The sequence below is a fragment of the Mercenaria mercenaria genome, chromosome 4, assembly GCF_021730395.1.
Source record: "Mercenaria mercenaria strain notata chromosome 4, MADL_Memer_1, whole genome shotgun sequence".
In the NCBI taxonomy this organism is placed as follows: domain Eukaryota; kingdom Metazoa; phylum Mollusca; class Bivalvia; order Venerida; family Veneridae; genus Mercenaria; species Mercenaria mercenaria.
In genome coordinates, this window is record NC_069364.1 from 31,336,125 (window position 1) to 31,357,850 (window position 21,726).

General features: G+C 34.3%; 1 protein-coding gene across 1 annotated transcript; it reads left to right on the plus strand.

The window, feature by feature from the left end:
* The first annotated feature begins 5,312 nt into the window (after positions 1–5,312).
* On the plus strand, positions 5,313–21,410 carry LOC123553325 (uncharacterized). Its single transcript, XM_053540874.1, has 6 exons — positions 5,313–5,371; positions 7,300–7,386; positions 13,166–13,315; positions 14,833–14,927; positions 15,756–15,895; positions 17,495–21,410. The coding sequence occupies exons 3-6, from the start codon at positions 13,169–13,171 to the stop codon at positions 19,048–19,050; spliced, it is 1,938 nt and encodes a 645-aa protein (XP_053396849.1). The 5' UTR covers positions 5,313–5,371; positions 7,300–7,386; positions 13,166–13,168; the 3' UTR covers positions 19,051–21,410.
* The last annotated feature ends 316 nt before the right edge of the window (positions 21,411–21,726 follow it).

The following is a 21,726-nucleotide window of genomic DNA, read 5'->3' on the forward strand; positions in this document are numbered from 1 at the left end:
AATATATTTAACGCTCAAAATTGAACAGTATCATAAAATTATAAGGAAATAAAACTGTACATTTTATATCCATATATTTCATGATTGGATAGGACGGTGCTTGGTAGGAGTTGGTTGCAATCACAAGGATTTTTATGAAACTATTAATGATGGTGTTTGACCGATATATAAATATTTCGTAGAGAAAACCCAAGACTGCACAAAGTACCATAATATCTGCGATAATGTTTATTTGTTTTTGGGTTTTACGCCGTTTTTCAGCAGTATTTCAGTCATGTAACAGCGGGCAGTTAACCTGATTCTATACCAGTACAAACCTGTTCTCTACAAGTAACTGCCAACTTTCCCACATGAATTATCAGAGGTGGAGGACAAAAGATTTCGGAGGGTTGGGGAGGAGGCTTCTGCGATAATGTATGAGCCTCCTTTGTTAAACTGTTTCATCGCATGGAAAGTGTTTTATAGTTTGAAATAAAAAATGTGTTTATTTCTACCAAAACAAAATGTATAGGTAGAACATTATTTGATAGTGTCACGCATTATTAACACAGTATTTCCATGCAAGACCGTAATACTGAAACGTTCTGGACCAAGTGTGCTAATAAGTCTAACTTGTTTCAAGCGTTGATCGAAGGAATTGAATTGGATACGGACCTGTGACCACTATAACCAGGTTTTCTTAGTATGTATGAATTTTCAGCGGTCGGACAATACGGTGACCGTTTTAAGTAGGGTTACGCTTATTTCATGTGATCGCTTATGCATGTTAGACTGTAAACGACAAAAACAGTTTTGTTATATAGCAGCTATGAGTTTGAAGATTTATGTGTGTTACTTTGTTTATCAATCTGAAAATATCAAAGTAAGAAAAGTTGTCGTATCTTGCGATAATGTAATATAATGTCAAGATTTTGAAGGTCAAAATAAAAGATCTGAATTAAAGGACACAAATTCAATATGACCATTTCTTATTCTTAAAGAAGACAGAATATTTATTTGTTGGATTTAACGTCGCACCGACACAATAATAGGTCACATTGCGACTTTCCAGCTTTGATGGTGGAGGAAGACCCCAGGTGCCCTTCCGTGCAGTATTTCATCACGAGCGACCTTCCGTAGGCCAGCTGGATGGCTTCCTTACATGAAGAATTCATCACCTCGAGTGAGGCTCGAACCCACATAAATGAGGGGCAAGTGATTTAAAGTCAACGACCTTAACTATTCGGCCACGGAGGCCCCTAAAGAAGACAAAAGAAAAAAAGTGCCCACATTTAGGGTACTTTTCGCAATTGATATCGCAGTTCTTCTTGTTTGAATAAATTTCTTCTAAGCAGTTCAAAAGAGGTATTTATGCTTCTTTATTTTACTTTTCTGAAACATTTTAATATAATTTAAGATCATAGTCATAGTCACTTCTTTCATTTTGACAGAATGAGATCAATGAACTACTAGTATTAGAGATTAACATGGGAATAATAAAGGGTCAACCAAACATCATTTCAAAACTTTGACGTAAGTACTTTAAAACATTACATTAAAAACGATTTTTCATTTTTGACATATTTTAAAATTTATACTGTTTTTTTGCCTAATAGGTGGCGTCCTCAGTCATGTCTATAAACACTTATCTTGTATGGGCCGCTGTTGATTTATCAAACACTAGATATACAATGTATGTTTAATGGTACTGGTCTCGACATAAGTAAGTAATAAATTCTAGAAGAAGATTCTTTGGAAACACTGAATGCAAGCTAGTAATAAAGTAATAGCAGAGTCAGTTTAAATTTTCGATGTGAAGTTATTGCTAAATGCATCAATTTAATGGATATATTGATGATTTTCCTCCTCTCCATGTAACAATGGAAATATTTGATATTTAAAAAGGACCTAAAAATATATTAAGCAAAATAGACAACTCTGGTATTGACAGTTTTCCATTGATATTGTGATTTACCCGATTATAGTTAATATCAAAAGGCAAAACAGCTAAATTTATTCAATAGAGTATAGTGTAAGTTTAGTCTACATACAACACTTTGAAAGAGCCTATACTGACCTTTATATTTCTTTTAGTATATTCAAAATCCAAAAAATAGCCAAGAGTCTAAAAGTCATAAAAACATTCTGACTGAAAGAGAATGACATTATTATAAGTTTACCAAAACCATACCCAAAGTTGACCTGAAAGAAATTAATATTATAGATTTTATAGCGTAAACAAACCCCTACATCATTTTACGATCAATATTTTTGCTCAGGAATGCACTAAATTTAGGTGACAATTTTGATACAATTCTCAAGTGGCGCCAACAAATATCATAAATTACCGGCTTACCTTGTTTACACAACAATAAATAAAACACCTTATAGTTTGTTAAAGGTAATGGACCTGTTACGAAAATTGAAAAATTACGCATTCTCCATATGAGCCGCGCCATAAGAAAAACAACATAGTGGCTTTGCGACCAGCATTGGTCCAGACCAGCCTACGCATCCGCGCAGTCTGGTCAGGATCCATGCTGTTCGCTTTAATAGCTTATTGCAAATAGAGAAACCGTTAGCGAACAGCACAGATCCTGACCAGACTGCGCGGATGCGAAGGCTGATCTTGACCAATGCTGGTCGCAAAGCCACTATGTTGGTTTTCTTATAGCGCGGCTCATATGCTTTTTCAGCATTTGTCTTTATTATTTTACGTAAAGCAATGATCGTGTTAAGCTATAGTTACGACCAGAGAATGTCGAATTGCTTGCAAATACAAATGTACATATTTACATGGAAATTGAATAACGTCTTATTACCTAACTAATACCTTAAAATATTGCGATGACTTTTGATGACAGTGACTTTTAGTGTTATACTATTTGCAGCAAAGTTCTCCAAAGCTGTCAGAGAAATGCTTCAAAATGATTAAAGCATAAGAAACATTTCATAATGATTAATTATAACAACAGTCTACCTATGTTTTTTTCACATGCAATAGTAATTCAACTATTCTGTAATTTCTCATTGTTGATTATACATTTACATTTTACATTTCAATATATCAAATTCCGTGTGAACCAAGTTATCATTAAGAACAAAAAACAACTTTAGCTATAAAGCTAGAACTTAAATATCTGAGGTAACGTTTCTTAATGTCATAAAATGAAAGTACGCATTATATATTTAGTTTTAGTTTTATGCAGTATTATAAATAAAGGAGTGTCAGTGTAAGCCATGAGAAAAGTGGGCATGTTGTTTGTTTTAAACAAATGTAGGTCATATTTTGTCTGCCTGATTAGTTGTTGGGAAAAGGGCCTTCAAGTTTTTTCTTCACTTTTGACCACTTATTCGTCAAGTCAGAGTATTCCCGCTTAGATCTTCTCGGGTAGAAACCATCTCTAAATTATTTACTAACGTATATAATCAATTTTGTTTTTTGACTGTTTCGATAAAAACGTTGTACAATGTGAGTGTGGATAAAAATGTCTGGAATAAAGGAGAAACCTTACGAAACAGTATGTTCTTCTGTCATACAAAATGGCGGTTATTACAAGGACATTCCGGTTGTGTTCTTTCAAGAATAAAGTTTATTTTGAAAACCAAATCCAACACAAATCGCTCAAATATACAATGTTTAACTCATAAAGAAATGTATTAACAATTTGAGCGACAAAGCCACCCTTACCGCCAGCAGAGTCACCCTACGGGAAGAATCTCTCCCAGTATTTCATAGCAACACTCTACGTTTAGATTATGAAAGCACAACCAGAATTCGTAAATTCAAAATATTCCATTATCAGCCAATGATAGGATCATAACAAGAGAATTTTTGTGTTGAAGAGTATATGCACGAAAAGCTTTGAAAAATAAAAAGTTAACATTGTGCAAAACTGGAAAAAGTCTGGTGAATCCAGACATCTAACAGTTTATGAAATTTTGACAGTTCAAGCCCATAGTTATCTATAGGGGCCATGTGATCAAATCACCAAAATGTGCTAAATGCCTTCAAATTGGACACAAAATTTTAACCTGCAAAAATCACTGGAAACGTATAGCTTGTGGTAAGATTGGCCACAAAAAGTGACAAAGTGATGTCTTTGAAAATTCATCATCAGAGGATGACGAATCACGTGACAGTTCACACCAAGCGTCACTGAGACAGGAACCTCACAAAGGGAATAGACTTTAGCTTGAAAGGCAACCGCCACAAATTCCATATCTGTGTCTGAATCCGAGAAACGTAAGAAGATAAAAACAGGAGCCGTATAAAAAGATTCATGACGGGGGTTCATTCGACTGTACAGATACACTCAATTAAAACAAACAAAGGTCTAGTTCAGTGACAGTCCCCACCCACTCCCATTGAGGCATTTAATGAAAGAACAAAACAGTCGTGCATCAATCGGGTTAAATGGATAGACATATGTGATCTTTTATGACTTTATATAGACTGTCGATATCATATTATAGATTATGGCACAGATTACGCATTCGTTTTTTCTCTCTCGTCCGAGAAAAAAGAAGTAGATAACTTTAAAATAACGTTTTTTTTTTTTTTACAAATTAACGCTTAGCCTTACGTTTTGAGAAAAAAAATCAAACAACACCAAATCATAGAAAGAAAAAGTTGTTTTCTCATGAAAATTGAACAGCATGTAAAACATGTATATTACTCTACGAAACAAGCGTCAGTTTTTTGATATAAACATTGAATAACTCACCATTTTCAAAGAACTGTTACATATGTTCGTTTTGATGCATTTGCAATAATGTACAAGTGTTGAAATTTCACATAACTAGGTGGAACACAGTTTTCAGCAATTGTTTATTTTTATTTCATTACAATTGGCATTCGTTTTCAAAGGGGCATGTGGGGGGGGGGGGGGGCAACTTTTTCAGAATATTTTAAGTATCCGTCGTAAAGGACAGTACGGCAGAACATTTAATGGTCAGGTAAAATATTGGTAAAGATGTTGTTCGTTTATCAAGTATTTCTGTGTTTGGATAATAAACTCCTAACCCTTAAGGAATCTAGTTTTAAAAGAAAAAAAGAGACAAAGATTAATCATTCATCATCGTTTAATAGTGAAGAGACTGAACGTCGGTATCAAAGTACTTTTTTTATATATTATTATTTTAGAGTGATTTTAACAATATCCAGTGACATGGTTTCAAACAAAATAAAATTTCAGTTACAAAATAGAATATAAATTTTAAGTCATCATCAATTTGATTATTTTCAAACTGTGTAGGAAGATTTCACCGGATATAAGGCTTACAAAATTGAAATATGGCACACTTGTAAACTACTTAACCGTTCGAGGGACGTAAATTAAGTTTAATCGTCATATCTTCAGCGCACATTATCGGAATACCACCTTTACAGGTATGTTAGCATATATATTAATTATAAATGAAAATAAATAATGATTTATCAATATATTTTTTTAAATGGTAGCGAATGAAAAAGCGAACTATGATAAATCACCACTACTTGAATAGTCTCTGTCTAAACGTTCTTTTAGAGATATTTAAACATATATAGCAAAAGCTTTTTCATCTAAATGGTAAATGTCGGAAAGAAAACTTATGCGTTTTATTCTTTTATTGAGAATATCAAGAACTTACGTGAAAGATCAAATCTTTTTTCGCGAAAGCAGAATTTTATATATCACTCGTTTAAATGTTGTATCTGTTTACCAAGAGAAATTTATTTCGATCTTTTTCTATAATCAGTCTGCAAAATGCACAATACTAGAGGAGATTTTGCAATTTTGAAGGTAGAACTGGAATAAGCATATTGAAACAGGATCACAAACGAATGACATTTGATTGTTATCCGTATAATCGGACGGCATCACCTTAAATAAGAAATCATTTTTTTTATATAGTTTTATTTTTCAAAGTTCCATAAGACAAAATAGCCCATGAGGAAGAACAAAACATAATACATGACAGGACAGTGTTTAACAAATGCATACAATGATATGGTTCATCGGAGAAGGTATACAATAAATTGCATATCAATTACAAATATATGAATCATTTAAGAACACATGATGATACAAAAATAATGATTTCATTAAAGTAATATGAATTAGTGCCTAACAGAACTTATTAGTGTCACATTTTGAATATTACACAGGTTTAGAATCTGTATCAAGATCTTTCGAAATCCTAGTTTTGTCAAATGGTGCATATTCCTTTTTAATCTACATTGTATATGTGAAGGTAAGTTGGAGATGTTTTGTAATGATTCATAAGAAAGAAAGTATCATTACATTTCGAATAACACTTAAATGCTTTTCCGTGAAATAAATCAATAATGTATATCTGTGTATCTTTTTTTTTTATTATTAGAACATGATTTAAGTACATCGGGTATACCGATGATTTAAGTACATCGGGTATACCGATGATTTAAGTACATCGGGTATACCGATGTACTTAAATCATGTTCTAATAAAAAAAAACGATACACAGATATACATTATTGATAATAGCAAATGTAAAACATGTTTTCTAAAATAAAATAGAATACTTCAGTAGACATTCTCCATGTTAAGCTTACATGTAAATTGTTTTATGATATTTTATTTATACTGTTTAAATTATGGCCTATTCAAAAGATAAACATTTTAGAGTGTTCTGATACATTTTATTTTTATTTGGAAGAGGTATGCAAATAACTTATAGACTACTTAAAATGACTGTTGTTTACAACACCATAAAGGCATAAGAAATTCGTACTTAACCTATGTCCGCAAGTGAGTGAGTGAGTTTCACAAAAGTATGTTTTAAATCCAGTATCACGACTGACTTTGAGATACAATTTTAACATTTACTATTAATCAGGTCCTTGGATTTATTTAAAAGTTTAAACAGACCTTCAGGGTAACAGTATGCTTTATACTCATACTTTGTACCGGTGTCTTATTACTCAAAGGATTTAATTCGGTATAGTTATTTGATAGTGACTGGATTTTATTTTCTACAATCATGCGAAGATTATAAAATATATCTGTGATATCTTTAAATTACGTAATGGTTATTTTGCGAGACAAATTATGTATACAGAAGTACACATTTCGGCAAAATGTACTATTTAGAAGGTTTGAAAATAACAGGCTGTCCATCGTTTCCTAAATGCCTACATTTTCCTCTTTTTTTTAATTTGGCTTAAAATCCTAGAAAAAAAATGAAAAATCAAAGGGAATTCCTAGAAATACCCTATTTTCCCCCTAAATTCCTTCGTTTGGGAAGTACTTCATGCTAAATATGTTTTAGTGTAGTTTTATATATCTTCCTATTTAGTGCAAGCAGTTTTATCCAGTTTATAGAGAACTGACCAGTGGTTGCATGGGTTCAGTCTGTTATCGGCTGTGACTGGATGATAGACACGTGAGTTATGAAGATCTGTTTTTCAGTAAAAAATCTTAATTTTAGTGCGAACATATCTAAGAAATTGTAACAAATTCCTAATTTTAGCCTTATTTTTTGTTTAAAATCGCCCTAAAATTTGTCCTGAATTATGGTTAGGAGGTGCAGGACTGCCTGATTACTGTAACTGTGCTGATTTTCTCAATCAATGTTTTGTATCGGATTTTGACATTGTATTATAATTATGTTATAGAATTATCTTTTTAAACAATTAAAATAGACGGCGTATGATTTTAATATTTCTCATGATTATTAAGCAATCACATAGTAGGATAATTAAATAAGTTGCAAAAAAAAAAAAAATGCCTATATAAAACTACAAAGACAACTGGTGAATTTCATTGCTCGTTAAAACCAACTTATTAACCCTTACCATGTTGGACACGATTGATTCTGCCTTTGCACATCCGTGCAGTCTGGTCATGATCTGTACTGTTCGCTATTCAGCCAGTATATTTTTGGTAACCACCCCTTTTAACAGTTAATGGTACTGTCCAAATTGGAAGATGGACTAGTTCATTTAGAAATTTAGCAAGGTAAGGGTTAAATATATCAGTTTGCTTTACAAATAATACCTATAAGGAACGTGTGTTGTTATGTTTTATAGGTAAACAAATATAACAAATTATTACGAACACATTTTACTTGTTCCGAGGAGTTCGCTATCAGCTGAAATTATTGATATGGTAACCGGATATGATCGGCGCAGGATGCAAATATTTTGTAAAATCACATCATTTATCACCTTATCATGTCGTCCTATTTACAGTGTGTACGTTATCTATACATTCGGTCCGTGAAAAAAATGGGCGAAAGTTTTAGAAAACTAGAATGCTGGTACTGATGATAAACCCAGACAGATCATAAAGTCAACCACCTTGGAAATATTCTATTGCAATCGGTTATTTATAAAATTGAACTCGCCATCTAAAAGTTTCCACTAACAACACCAAATGGTGTAAACAAAAACAAAATTGGTAAATATTCTGCATAAATAAATGAATTACATTTATTGTATAAAAAATATTTATCCAAAATCACTGAGGAAGAGAGTATTTTTTTGCGCATGCTCACTGCCAAAACATAAAGGCCTGACATTGGGTCACTTTTCATTACTTGATCAGGAATGACTGTTGCAGCTTTTTGAGAAAGTTTCAATATAATAATACGAAGACAATTTTGTAAATGGCAAAGTGGTCGAATTTATCATCAGTCAAGGTTCATATATTCCCCATTTTACAAACCCCTTTCAGGGCCTCACTTCGTGTGAGTTTGCTTACTAAATATAAATTTGAATTATGTACAGTTTTCAGCAAATGTTAAGCTTTATTTTGATACCGACCATTGATTACAATTTGCAGAAATAAAAAAGTTACACGTAAAAAAAACCTCATTTTCTGTTCGGGTTTATCATCAGTACCAATAGAGATCTAAATAATTTCTGTCAGACACGTTGTGGCGAGGGAAGCACCCATCTTCCTGTCTTCGACGCTTTTAATTTTATTAAGAACTGTCAAGCAAAAAAGACAAGAATGTTAGATCTACCTGAATTGAGCCATTTTCATCATACTAGTCATATTATGACGTAGTAAAATAAACATAATGCCAGATATTTGTCTTTTTACCATCTATGAATGTGATAGGGAAGAAAAAGGATCTTACATGGATGAAGGTCAGATCTTTTTCCAACTCGTCTTACACTGGCAGGAATGTAAGATCCTTATGATCCGCTACTCGGTCAGTCATTTCCGATCACGTGCTGGGGATAGATATCCGGAAATACTTTCGTGACGTGGAATCAGTATCCGATCACATGCTTATGATAGATATGCCTGTCTTTCCATAGGGAATTACCTTGTCTTAAATAGCGCGTTTTATGTGCACACCCTACCTCTGCTTATAAAATCGTTACGAACAGACAGCACGTTTGATACAAACAGCAAAACTATTAAATATCAATCAGTTGCTTTACAGAGTCAAAAACGGTTATTGCGCTATCTGCGATGAAATTTACAATAGCCTGCTCACCTGCCCCAAACATCGTCATTATTCGTATATATATATATATATATATATATATATATATATATATATATATATATATATATATATATATATATATATATATATATATATGGTGTATTTCAAACTTAAATACCCTCACTAAAACAGCGACTTGGACATTTCAATTTCGACGGAGGACAGGGGAAAGATTGTTAAAAAATAGTTCATAATATTTTCAAAGAAATATGGCTTTAAACTTTATAATTGCCGGAATTTGCGTATTTTTTTTAACATTTACTTCACCGTTTACCCTTAAAATGGCATCTTTAAAAGTTTTTAAATCGGCTTTGGAAACTTCATAGAAAGGTAAGTGATATGATTTTACCGAAAATATGTTCTTATAGACCAACATGAGGAGTTTAACAGACCCCACTAAAGTTTTCAAATCAATGTATCGATTATGTACTGTGCCACACATATCCTGCTACCTAGTGTGAGTAATATCTAAGTAGTAAACTAATCACATAAAAAATTAAAGTTTCTTCAAATATATAAAAAATTGTTACATGTATATAATGCCATCCATGTGAAATCCTGACGGATTGTTTCTGTAAAATGATGTGTTTTAACAATTGAGCAGACACAAATAACTGATTTCAAAAAGAGACTATAATTAACTCAATGTTTATCTGATGTTCATCGGTTTTTCGTGCAGTACAAATATCATGTTCATATTGCCGACAAATATTTTTACATTTGTGTAACAAGTTGGCCATTTTGTTACATTACATAGTACCCGACAAGGTTTAGCGCATGATGGGGTTCCTTCCTTTTTTATTTGTTTGCAATCATACATACGTACTGTTCGTTTAAATGGGTCAACCGTGTTGTTGCACTTATAAAATAGACTGGTCCGGTTTATAGGCTGGTCAGGGCTACGATATGTATTGTATTTTGCCATCGCAATATTTCTATAAAATGCTTCTTTCCCTTCCGTTTGGATCCGTCCATGTTTACAAACACGTTTATTTATTTTATGGACTGTATATACAACACACGTTTCACAAATCGGACCTATTTAAAACAAAGGAATACATGTAGGTTCAAAATAATTTACCGATCAAAGCTTTGTCATTTAAACTAAAATTGAAACCGATTAATGTGATTAAACGCCAACTTCTATACATGACATATTCAATGGCGTTGTACATTTAATTAAACAATCCTTGTGAATATAAATAATAAAAAGTAAAAACTATAAAAAAAACTAACAATTGCTGTATAATATAGTACAATTGTCACAAATTGACATACGGGCCTTATTTTATCTGTAGTGTAAATGTAGGTATTGCATCATCTTTTTGTAAATTTTTGACTTATTGAGGTAAATGTCAGATTTCACGCATAAAATACCTCTAATGTTTTTCTGTATTTCATAACTTAAATTTCCATGTAAATTTCATTAAATTCGGTTCAGTAATAAGAAAGTTGATATTTCATAAACTTCAGTAATTTATGTTTTTATCCCCAAAACCACTATAATGGGCCTCAAATTGTCAATTTCAATCCGCGCCAAAGTAGTCAGATTTCCCGGCTATATCGTGAATCCCGTGAAAATAGAAATAGTCAGAGCTCACGACTTAGCCGTGAGTCCCATGAAATTTAGTATTTGGCGGGACATTACCCTTCAAATAGACTGGACTAGATATGCCTTGCGCACACCACCTTCCGACATTATAGACGAATCTATGTCTGACTAATTTTTCTTGCTAGAAATTTATGCTCGGTCGAGGTAAGAAATTTATTTGTTAGATTTTTGTATGATTTTTGAATTACGATTTTTATTTGGTAAATTTTTGTTCATTCTACAGAATTCTGTAACATTTACTTTTCGGCATGTGACTTTGGCTAGTTTCGGTATGTCAGGATAATTTATTAAATTTTTTAGACTTTTGTAAATTATTTCGGAAGAGGAATCTAAAATGCTTCGTTTATATAAGATGTAAAATTTGTACTGAAATTTGTAACATTATATTTATAAAGTACTCTGTTTCAAAAAAACTTATGTCAAACATTTCGTTGTTATGGAACGCCGATACTGCATTGCACTGTAATGTATAAATCTATGTGGCAAGTCTAGTACCATGTATGTAATATATTATTGTAATATGAAATTGTGTGCCAGTCTATTGCATATACATACAATGTCCGTTTCAGTGTATGGCATTAGATAGTATATGGATGCCAACTATGATATAACATTTGATTTACATTGAATTTGGTTAATTTGTACTTGTAAATAATGGCTGCAGTTTATTATTTCTATTACTATATTTTTTCATCATAAACTTTCCATATCTTTTTCATACTTCAATATTAGACTTTTAAGTAATTTATTTTTGTAATAATGGAAGTAATTAGTGACGTATTTTACTCATGTGACTTCTGAACTTAGTAGCACATATATTTTGTATAAGTAGCACGTATTATTTATGGGAGCCTATGGAGGTATGGTGTACCCAAAGGAGCAGTTTTATGCCCTGACTTATCTGTTTTGCTATGGTGCTTACCATATGTTATATATTTTAGCTTCTTCCGCCAGACGATTTTACCTGGTGACGTCATAACCCGGAAGTACAATGCCCGAGGTTCACTTGCCTTCACTCGCCTGGATGTGATATTTCCAGCGCAGAGCTTTCGTCCCATGGTTGTGCCGTAAACCGCAAAGACGCTGATTTTTGTTATCCTCTGAAGTCAGTTCAGGGGTGCAATCACCTACCACCATAGGGAGCCAATACGGAATCAACGTATTCACGGTTTAAAGTGAATTGATTTACAGATACGTTTATACATTGTTTGTGCTACTTAAAGTTCGCAATTAAATTAAAGAACTGTGCCACGTCACATTAGAATGGAACTATAAGAACTTTGTATCTGGTGATACTGAACTTTATTTTTTTTTCTTTCTTTCTTATAATCAGTTTTTTTTTTCATATCATCTATTCATTGTTAATAATCATCTTATGTAAATAAATTTGTAAATATTGTAAAGGGTGTTGATTTGTTTTGATGGTTACTGTCGCCGGTACGGCCAGTCATGTCACAACAATTATCAAAGTTAAAAAAGGGCCTAGAAGTTAGTGTCTTAAGATTTTGTTTGAATATATCAAGTGATTTATTCAACAGTTTAGATTGTGTAATTTGTATGCAGATCAAAGTAGAAAGTGACAAAACAAGCAAAGCGGGTTAGGATAACCGCTTGAAAATTAGTTCGCGACAGCTATTAATGGCAAAAGTCTGACGCGCTGTCTTATGCTACTGAAAATGCCATAAAACCTTCTAAACTGTTGATATCAAGCTAAAACTGCATTTAGGTTGCTTGTACATATCAAATTAAACTGACACAATCTCATAGAAAAAAGTTTTTCGTATAGGCATACAGACAATAAATAGGAAAATGACGCGAAAAAAATGGTAGTTGCATACTGACGGAATCAAATAGTCCTCTGTTTTGCTCTGTAGAGCTATTTTCCTTATTTTCTTTGCATATTTTTGCTAAAATCACATGGCAGATCTATACTTGACATATAGATAGCATTTTCAATCTGTTTTAGCAGTTAAACACGAAATGAACTACAAAAGAAAATAAAAACAAATTACAGAAAGAACTTATATAAAAACGGATATATCTTATTTTTCTGAAGATTTAAATTTAGACGATTTAAATATGTTTTAGGAAATGGCGGCAGAAGAAAAGCCACAAGAGATATATATGGAGAACATTCAACTAAAGGAAGAAAATGCAATTCTGAAACAGTTTAAATATTTGTCTGATAGAGATACTAGTGTTAGTAAAGATAGAATCCCAACGTGCATTAAAGGATTTGTGAGTTTTTCTTTGGATTCGTATAGTCATTTCTCAAACATAGTATACAGTTTCGGTAATTGTGCTAATAAGAGAGTGGATAAAGAAGTAATTTCACTGGATTTATTGCGTATTTATTCATTGTTATCACAGACTCTTTGGGTCAGTACCTCCTTTCTACGTCACTCCTCCATCCCAATCAAATGTTCGTCTGTAACATTTTTTGAACAACATCAGGTAGACAGCATAGATAATGTGTTGTTATAATTTCAGCATGTTTTAAAATGCATATTCTACCATAAATGATCTTGACGTTACCAGATCGGTAAGACAGAAATTAATACTATGAAACAATAATAGAATCCACTTTTAAAAAAGCACCTACCTATCAGTCCTTGTAATAAACAACTGAATTAAACATTCAATCAAAACACACCGGTCGCTTTAACTCCATTACTACACGAGGAATGTTTATTATGAATTCTGTATGTATCAAGTTTGGTTACCGGGGCTTGCACGATACAAAGCGGATATTGTCTTCGTGTCACTCCTATATTGTAGTATTATAAAAAAAGGCTGATGGTAAAGGTGCAATTTTTAAACATTCTGAAAGTGTAAGAAAACATGATCTATGAACTCCACCTATACTCGATTCCTTGCAATACACTGATTAACAGTTGGCAGGGATGGAGGAGAAGTGTCTGTGATTTTGAGTGGCTCAAGAATAATTATTAGGACCAACGACGATCTATGATTTTCTCCACACAAGCTTCATGATATTTTTGATACTTACTAGTAATTTATTGCAAATGAACATAATTATGTGTTCTTCCTGAGTTATAGTATTTCACAACCACCTGTTCATTTTTCTAAGCACTGTGCATAATATATTGCTGCATAATTTACCAAAATATTTAGACAGTAAGCAACAATCACTCGTCGTTTACATCCGGAAATAGACGTATGCGCATGCGCCACGATTAACAGTTACTTCGTGGTATTTCCCATCGAAATCTTTGAAAGTATGCATATTTAAACAATTTTCACTGCTTCACTATTGGAAACATTATTATTTGACCACGTACAAGTAGAACTTATTTGTTTCAGTAACAAAATCGAATTGTTAAGTAGAAAGTAGCTTTAATAACAATGTAGATTATCTTATATCTAAATTGTTTCTTTTTACATTGGATTCAGTATTGGTCATCAGCAGGGGTATCAGTTGTCGAGTGGTTAAGGTCGCTGACTTTAAATCACTTGCCCCTCGCCGATGTGGGTTCGAGCCTTACTCTGGGCGCTGAATTCTTCATTGGGAGGAATCCATCCAGCTTGCTTAGGGAAGGTCGGTGGTTCTACCCAGGCGCCCGCCTGTGTTAAAATAACGCACGGAGGGGCATCTAGGTTTTCCTCCACCATCAGAGCTTGAAAGTCGTCATATTACCGTTAATTGTGTCAGTGCGACATTAAACCCAACAAGGTATAAGTTACCTGTTTAAGCTGCATCTGTACAGTATGAGTAAAATATAAATTTATTTAAGGTACTGAAGAAGACTTTCTTGAAAGTGCTGTTGATAGTCATTGTTGCTGTCTGTGTGATAATTGCGTTTGTGCTGACGGAAAGAAGACATGACAGGTCCTTACAGTTTCTCTCTTTTTTTCTGTTTGTTCGTATTCTAAACTTATCTCTAGATCTGCTGATGAAAAACTGCGACAGCCTTTACGATCTCTATTGATAATATGAGCCGCGCCATGGGAAAACCAACATAGTGGGTTTGCGACCAGCATGGATCCAGACCAGCCTGCGCATCCGCGCAGTCTGGTCAGGCTCCATGCTGTTCGCTAACAGTTTCTCCAATTCCAATAGGCTTTAAAAGCGAACAGCATGGAGCCTGACCAGACTGCGCGGATGCGCAGGCTGGTCTGGATCCATGCTGGTCGCATACCCACTATGTTGGTTTTCTCATGGCACGGCTCATATCTTATATTAATAAGTTGCAGGGTTTGCCGTATTGAAATGTATTTATGTTTTAATTATGAAATATCGAGAGACAAGTTTTTTTTAACAATTTACCAATAGATAGTTTGATTTCGTATACAAGGTGTCCCGTCAGAATCTGTCGTGCTATATTTTTGACAAAGACGCGCAGAGGATCAGATTTCTTACAGCTTGTATAGTCTTTACATGCATTGAAACGTTTCTATGTATAAAGAAACAGAGTCAGCGTTATTTATTTATGTAGATCAAATGTTTTCGTTTTTAGTATAAATATCATTTTTGCTTCGCATAAAACAGTGTGTTATTCGGTTTCAGCAGAAATATTTATTTTCATTATGAATTTTCCATTAACAGTGTGGTATCCGTGTTCTTCCCCTTCCTTCCTTATCTTACCACGTACAATTTTGATAGGTTCAGTAAAATGCATATAAATCTTCCTCTCTAATTCGAAATGTTACTTTTCAGTACACTGCAGTCTTTGGTTTCGGCTATAACATCGTCTAACAAAGAGACGCCTGGAGTTTACGGCGGTCTTTTACCTTTTGTCGCTAATAATGCTGGAAACACAGATAAAGACATTCTACAGAAGAATTACTTAAACATAGGTATATTACAATAGAATAATACTAACACATATTATCTCGTGCGCTTGACATCTTCTCTCGAGCGCTCGACATCTAAGCTCGTGCGCACGACATCTTATCTCATGCGCTCAACATCTTATCTCGTGCACACGATATTGTTTTCTCGAGCGCACGAAATCTTATCGCGAGCGCTCAACAACATTCTCTCTCTCTCTCTCTTTCTCTCTCTCTCTCTCTCTCTCTAGATTAGGGTCTCGTCTGTTAAAATCATATTTAAACTTCCAACAAGTACAAGTTTATAACATCATTTGGGAGAGGAGTGCCATAATGGGTAAGTCTATAATCAAAATTAAAAGAACATGATTAATGATGCTTACTGCATTTTAGAGTAACTACTAATCGCAGTTTTACTGATAGCATCAATTCGCACATTGTCAGAAATGTTATAAAATAACATGTATGAATTAAGGGGAAACCGTTGATATATGGGCGAAGCCTACATAATTATTCAATCTTTATTTTGTTAAGAACTTAAATATAATCCGCTGCGTCATCATCAAATTGTGCTGACATTTTTTGTTAAGTGTGTGTACTTAGATTGATAACCTGCATACAAAAGTATGAACAAAACATAAGGTGGCAGTTAAATTGGTGACTTGAATACCCACAAAGGGCCTTAAAATATATAGATATGATGTCGAACGCTCGAAATAAGATGTTGTGCGCTCGGATGAGATGTCGAGCACTCGAGATAAGATTTCTAGCGCACGAGATATGTCGTGCGCTTGTTTTTGTTTGTTTTGGGTTTATATAAGTCATATATAATTTAATCTTAAAAAAGATAAACGATGTCCTAGACATACCACCGTAGCATCACCTTTAATCGAGGAAAAAGAACCACGTTTCAAATGTATGAGTTTATTTACCGTAAACAAGGGACGTATAGGAAGCCACAGGTTATCTGTCTGTTCGCACGTCTGTCTGTACATCTGTTCCGATTAATGAGTTACTTTGACTTATGATCTCAGACTTTCTTATAGGCGTTAATGACCCGTACGGATTTTGAGATCAATGGTCAAAGTCATTATGACTAACTGTACAAATATCATTTTAAAATTCTGTTTCCGCTCAGTAACTTGAGGATGATTTCTCAATCCCGGTATATACATTACTCATTTGAAGCGCATGAACTCTATGGGTTTTGAGTAAGGGGTCAAAAGAAAAGATTACAGTGACGCTCTTTGAAAAAAAGTCGTTTCCAATGACATTGCATAACATATTTCAACTTTAAGGTCACTTGGTTAAATATAACAGTAACTGCTAGTATCAAATTTGGGAATTTTGCACAGCATTTTGAGAGCGATCTGGCACATTGACATTTTATTTGATGGCGCTTGTTATCTGCGCGTATGTTATTTAGTTTCCATTGAATTATTTTAGAACTTTATGAACAAGTACTTTGACCTTGATAGACACCTTACTTTCAACAAATTATGCACAAACAAACAGTGTTTTTTTATGTATGTCGTTTTCAAACCATGCATTTTCGCAATTAAAGGTGGTAAGATCTAGCTACATAGCTTCATCATTTACGTATAATATGCTGTCAATCTATCTTAGGGTTGCGTCAAGACTACCAACTTCAGGAATGCCAAGGGGCAGAACTTAAACAGTCTTTCCCTGACGTGGATTATTCTTTTCTTGGCTACAATATATTGAAAGGCTTCCCCCTCGCAACCGGGCATGATCCTGGCTTCACATACCCACTTTTTCGGCATGATTACTCTTCTGGTGGCATGACCGCGGACTGCCGGTACAGTGTTCCACGTGGTCTTGTAATTATCCCGGATGTTTCGTGCGTAACTTCGTTTTCATCAACAGAAATACAAACAAAATACGAGTTTTCAAAGTCATTGTCAGTTTCCACTAGTGTTAATGGAGGTGGCTGGGGAGTGAGTTTTTCTGCAAGTGCAGGCTACAAGGAGTCTTCGTCAGAAGTTTCCACCGGGGAATCAGTCTATATTATATCGTCTGCTCATTGTAACTACTACTTTAGTAAGCTGATAACGGAAGAGGCTCCACTGTTTGACAATGTCTTTGTCAAATGGATTCACAAACTGAATGAAACGCACAAACTGAATGCAACGAATAGGGATCCTGTGTACTTCGAATTCTTCGAAACATACGGGACACACTTTCCAACCGAGGTAACATTTGGTGCAAAATTTATCTACGAGCATAAAATGTCATCTTCTAAGTACGAAAGTGAAAAGAAAAGCGGGGTTAATGTTGCTGCCCAAGCTAGCTACTCAGGATTGTTTAGTGTAGGCGGTGGTTTCAGTTTAGATTCCGAGCAGCAACAGGCGGCGTCCGAATTCTTAAAATCAGTTGAAACCAAGACAATTACTGTTGGCGCTGCTCCGCCGGCAAACGGCGATGCCATGACATGGGCGTCAGAGGTTAAAACTAGTCCAGTGCCGACAGCATATAAATTATCATCGATTGAACTTTTGTTTACTGACAGATACATGGGGAAATTGAACGTCGATTACGAACGTATTCGTAAGCATATAGAAACTTATAAACATGAATATTGTCTGTATCTGCGGAAACAAGGGGAGGTTGAGTCATGTGATAGTTTAGTTGCCGGAGTTGAGTTAGCAAAAACTAGATTGTACGAACATTACAAAGAAACGAAGGTTGCCAGAAGTTCGACATGTATCGAAAACTGTCTGGAAGAAATAGAGTGTGTTGCAGTGACAATGTGCATTACTTGCGAAAGTAGCAGTTATGAATTCAATACTTGCTTTATGTACAAAGAAAGAGGATACTCGACCACAGCAGAAAGAACTGAAACCGAAAATGCAGTTTGGCAAAGCAATATATTTCCACCAAAATTAAGGTCTCAGATTGAATTTAGCGACACAACGGTTGTTGGCGTTCCACGTGGATTTGAAAAGGATGAAGACAAAACTGCAAGCCAGAGCAAATGCCACGAGCTTTGCATCATGGACGCCCATTGCGTTGCGTATACGCACTGTGACTGTCCAAGCAAAGAAGTAAAGTGCAACATGTATAGCAAAGAGAGAATATCGGGGTTGGAAAAGGAGTCTGGCACGAAAGCATTTTTTATTTCGAGCCATCAGGACATAGCAACTACAACGGTACCGACATAGTAGGTACAACAGCAATCAATGCATTAGAGGACAGCAACAAATGAATTACCAAAAATTGAGAATTAATATTCTTTTTCTCCATATGTACGAATGATTGATTTCTAATGAAAGTGATTAGATCTATTTAGAAGTATTCAGGTATATTAATCACGGATTTACTAATTCGTGCGCTGGTATAACAGATTATAATACAAATATAAAACGTCCATGCTATATCAACGATTCTAATACGATCTGATTCATTTTCCTATTAAACAAAGAAGGCTGAAAACAGTGAATTATTTTACAACAAATCACTGTTCTGACGTCACAATTATTACGTCTTATCATTATTACATTTTATCTTTTACGGACAGTTACTTAATTCAATACAAGGCAATCTTATATGTCAATGAATGGTTGATCAATAACGAACATAATGGTTGCTATTTAACCTTTAGCCTGCTAAAAACTCACATCCGAGGCATATACTGACACTTTCAAACAACATCAAAAAGGACTTTTTGAGCGATTTAACAAAGTTCCAAAAATCTTTGTCTGATCATGGTATGCACTGTTCGCTATTCAGTCAGTAAATTTTCAGTCAACGCCCCTTCGAATAGTAAATGGTATTGCCAAAAATGAATGATGGACCAGTCCATTTTAGAAATTTAGCAGGCTAAGGATTAAATTGGTAATAAGTGAGTCAACGATTGATAACCAGTATTAAACTATACAATATCTATAAATGACTGCAATTTATTGTACAATTATTGAATTCTATAGCATGCACACGAGTTAGGCAATAACCAGATGAGTGATTTATCATATTAAACAAACAGTAATTAAAAGCTATACAATGTCCATAAATGGCTGATTGCTGGTGTACAATCACGTAATTTAGTGTCCTGTCTATGGATACCGTATATTCACTAATAATAACCCTTCTCCTAAAAAACGTCTCCTACACCCTATTATTTTCCAAAAAGAAAAATGCATTGCAAGTTAATTAAAGTCATATGTGTATACAAACAATACAACTATAATGTCATGGACTACATGTATAAGTTGTTATAATATTATAAGTTGTATTTATATTTCCATTAAACATTGGTAAAATATCCCATTTTAGGGCCTTAATAAACAGCTTCTTTTTTAAAGATTTAAAACCACCGTGGCGTTAATTAGAGTAATGGTCTTTTATGGACGATAACTAAATTGCATGCCATCTCAATGACTGGTTGATCTTGAAATTCCATGTATTGCCCATGAATGGCTGACGTACATTTACAAGATCCAGTACAATGTCAACGAATTAATGATATACTTATTTGAATGTAAATTATCTCTACGCTGTATCCACACATAGTTGTATCTTTGATGGTAAGCCTCAAGAAAACTAATTTAATACCGGGAAAAACTCTTGTTTTCTTCTGGGCGGGCATCACAAAGTGGCACTGAATGAATATTCGAGGGTTTTCTTGGTGATGTCCAGTCCCGTAACTGCAAAAGAACGCGGGATCCGTACGGTCGGGCATTGTATACACAGTCACCTGCATGCGCTTTAAATAAGGAGAATACATGTATAAGTCTTCAACTACCATGGCAGCTGCAAAATCGTCATGTTACCTCAAATGTGTCACTGTAATGTGGCTCTAGCGGCCCCTAAAAGGGTCTGAGTGCCCCCATTTGAACAAATTTGGGAGAGGACCTTATAATGATTCTACAGACCATATTAAATGAAAATCCTTCAAACTGTCGGTTACAGGTATTTCTAATTTTGGCTCAGTCGGCCCCTAAAAGGGACCAGGTGCCCCATTTGAACAATATCGGGCGAGGACCTTATAATAATGCTACAGACCAGGTGTGATGAAAATCCTTCTGGCGGTTCATGAGAAGAAGTCGTTTAAATGTGTTTCTAATTTTGGCTGTAGCGGCTCATTAAAAGGGATAAGTGACCACCATTGAAAAAAAATGGGAGAATACCTTATAATGATGCTAAAGACAAGTTGGATGAAAATCCTTCAAGCTGTTCATGAGAACACAGGCTGCCAGTTATTCAGATCGTTGATCATATCTTAGTAACATTTGTGAAATAATCCAGCATCGGGGAGCATTATTCGGTTTTACTGATTCCTTGTCTAAGTATGAAGGCAATAACTTACATAGTATTCAAGTTATGCCCCCAACAAGGTTTTCAAAAAAGGAGATAGTTCTAAAATGGTACCACCTAGAGTTTTTGTTCCTTGTCACTGCACTTTCTCTTAATGAGCTCTTTCATTTTATAACGTTACAACTTGGTATTTTCAATACTTTTTTAGTTATCCTTCCGATTAGAAGCATCGAAAAAAGGAGATTATTAAAAAATGGGACTACCCAGAGTTATAGTTTCTTGTCACTGCACTCCCTCTCGCCGACCACTATGAATATGTAAAGAACGAAGTCAATACCTTACATACCATTCAAGTTATGCCTCGGACAAATTTTTCAAGACAGGGAGATAATTTAAAATTGGGACTACGAAGAGTTATAATGGTTCTTTGTCACTGCACTCCCTTTACTGATCTCTATCAATATGGTAAGTATGAAATGAATACCTTACCTAGAGTTTTGGTTCTTTGTCATTTTACTCGAAATTATATATCGGTTAATTCGTGTGAAAACGAAGGATTAAAACTAAATGACAATAAAACAAAG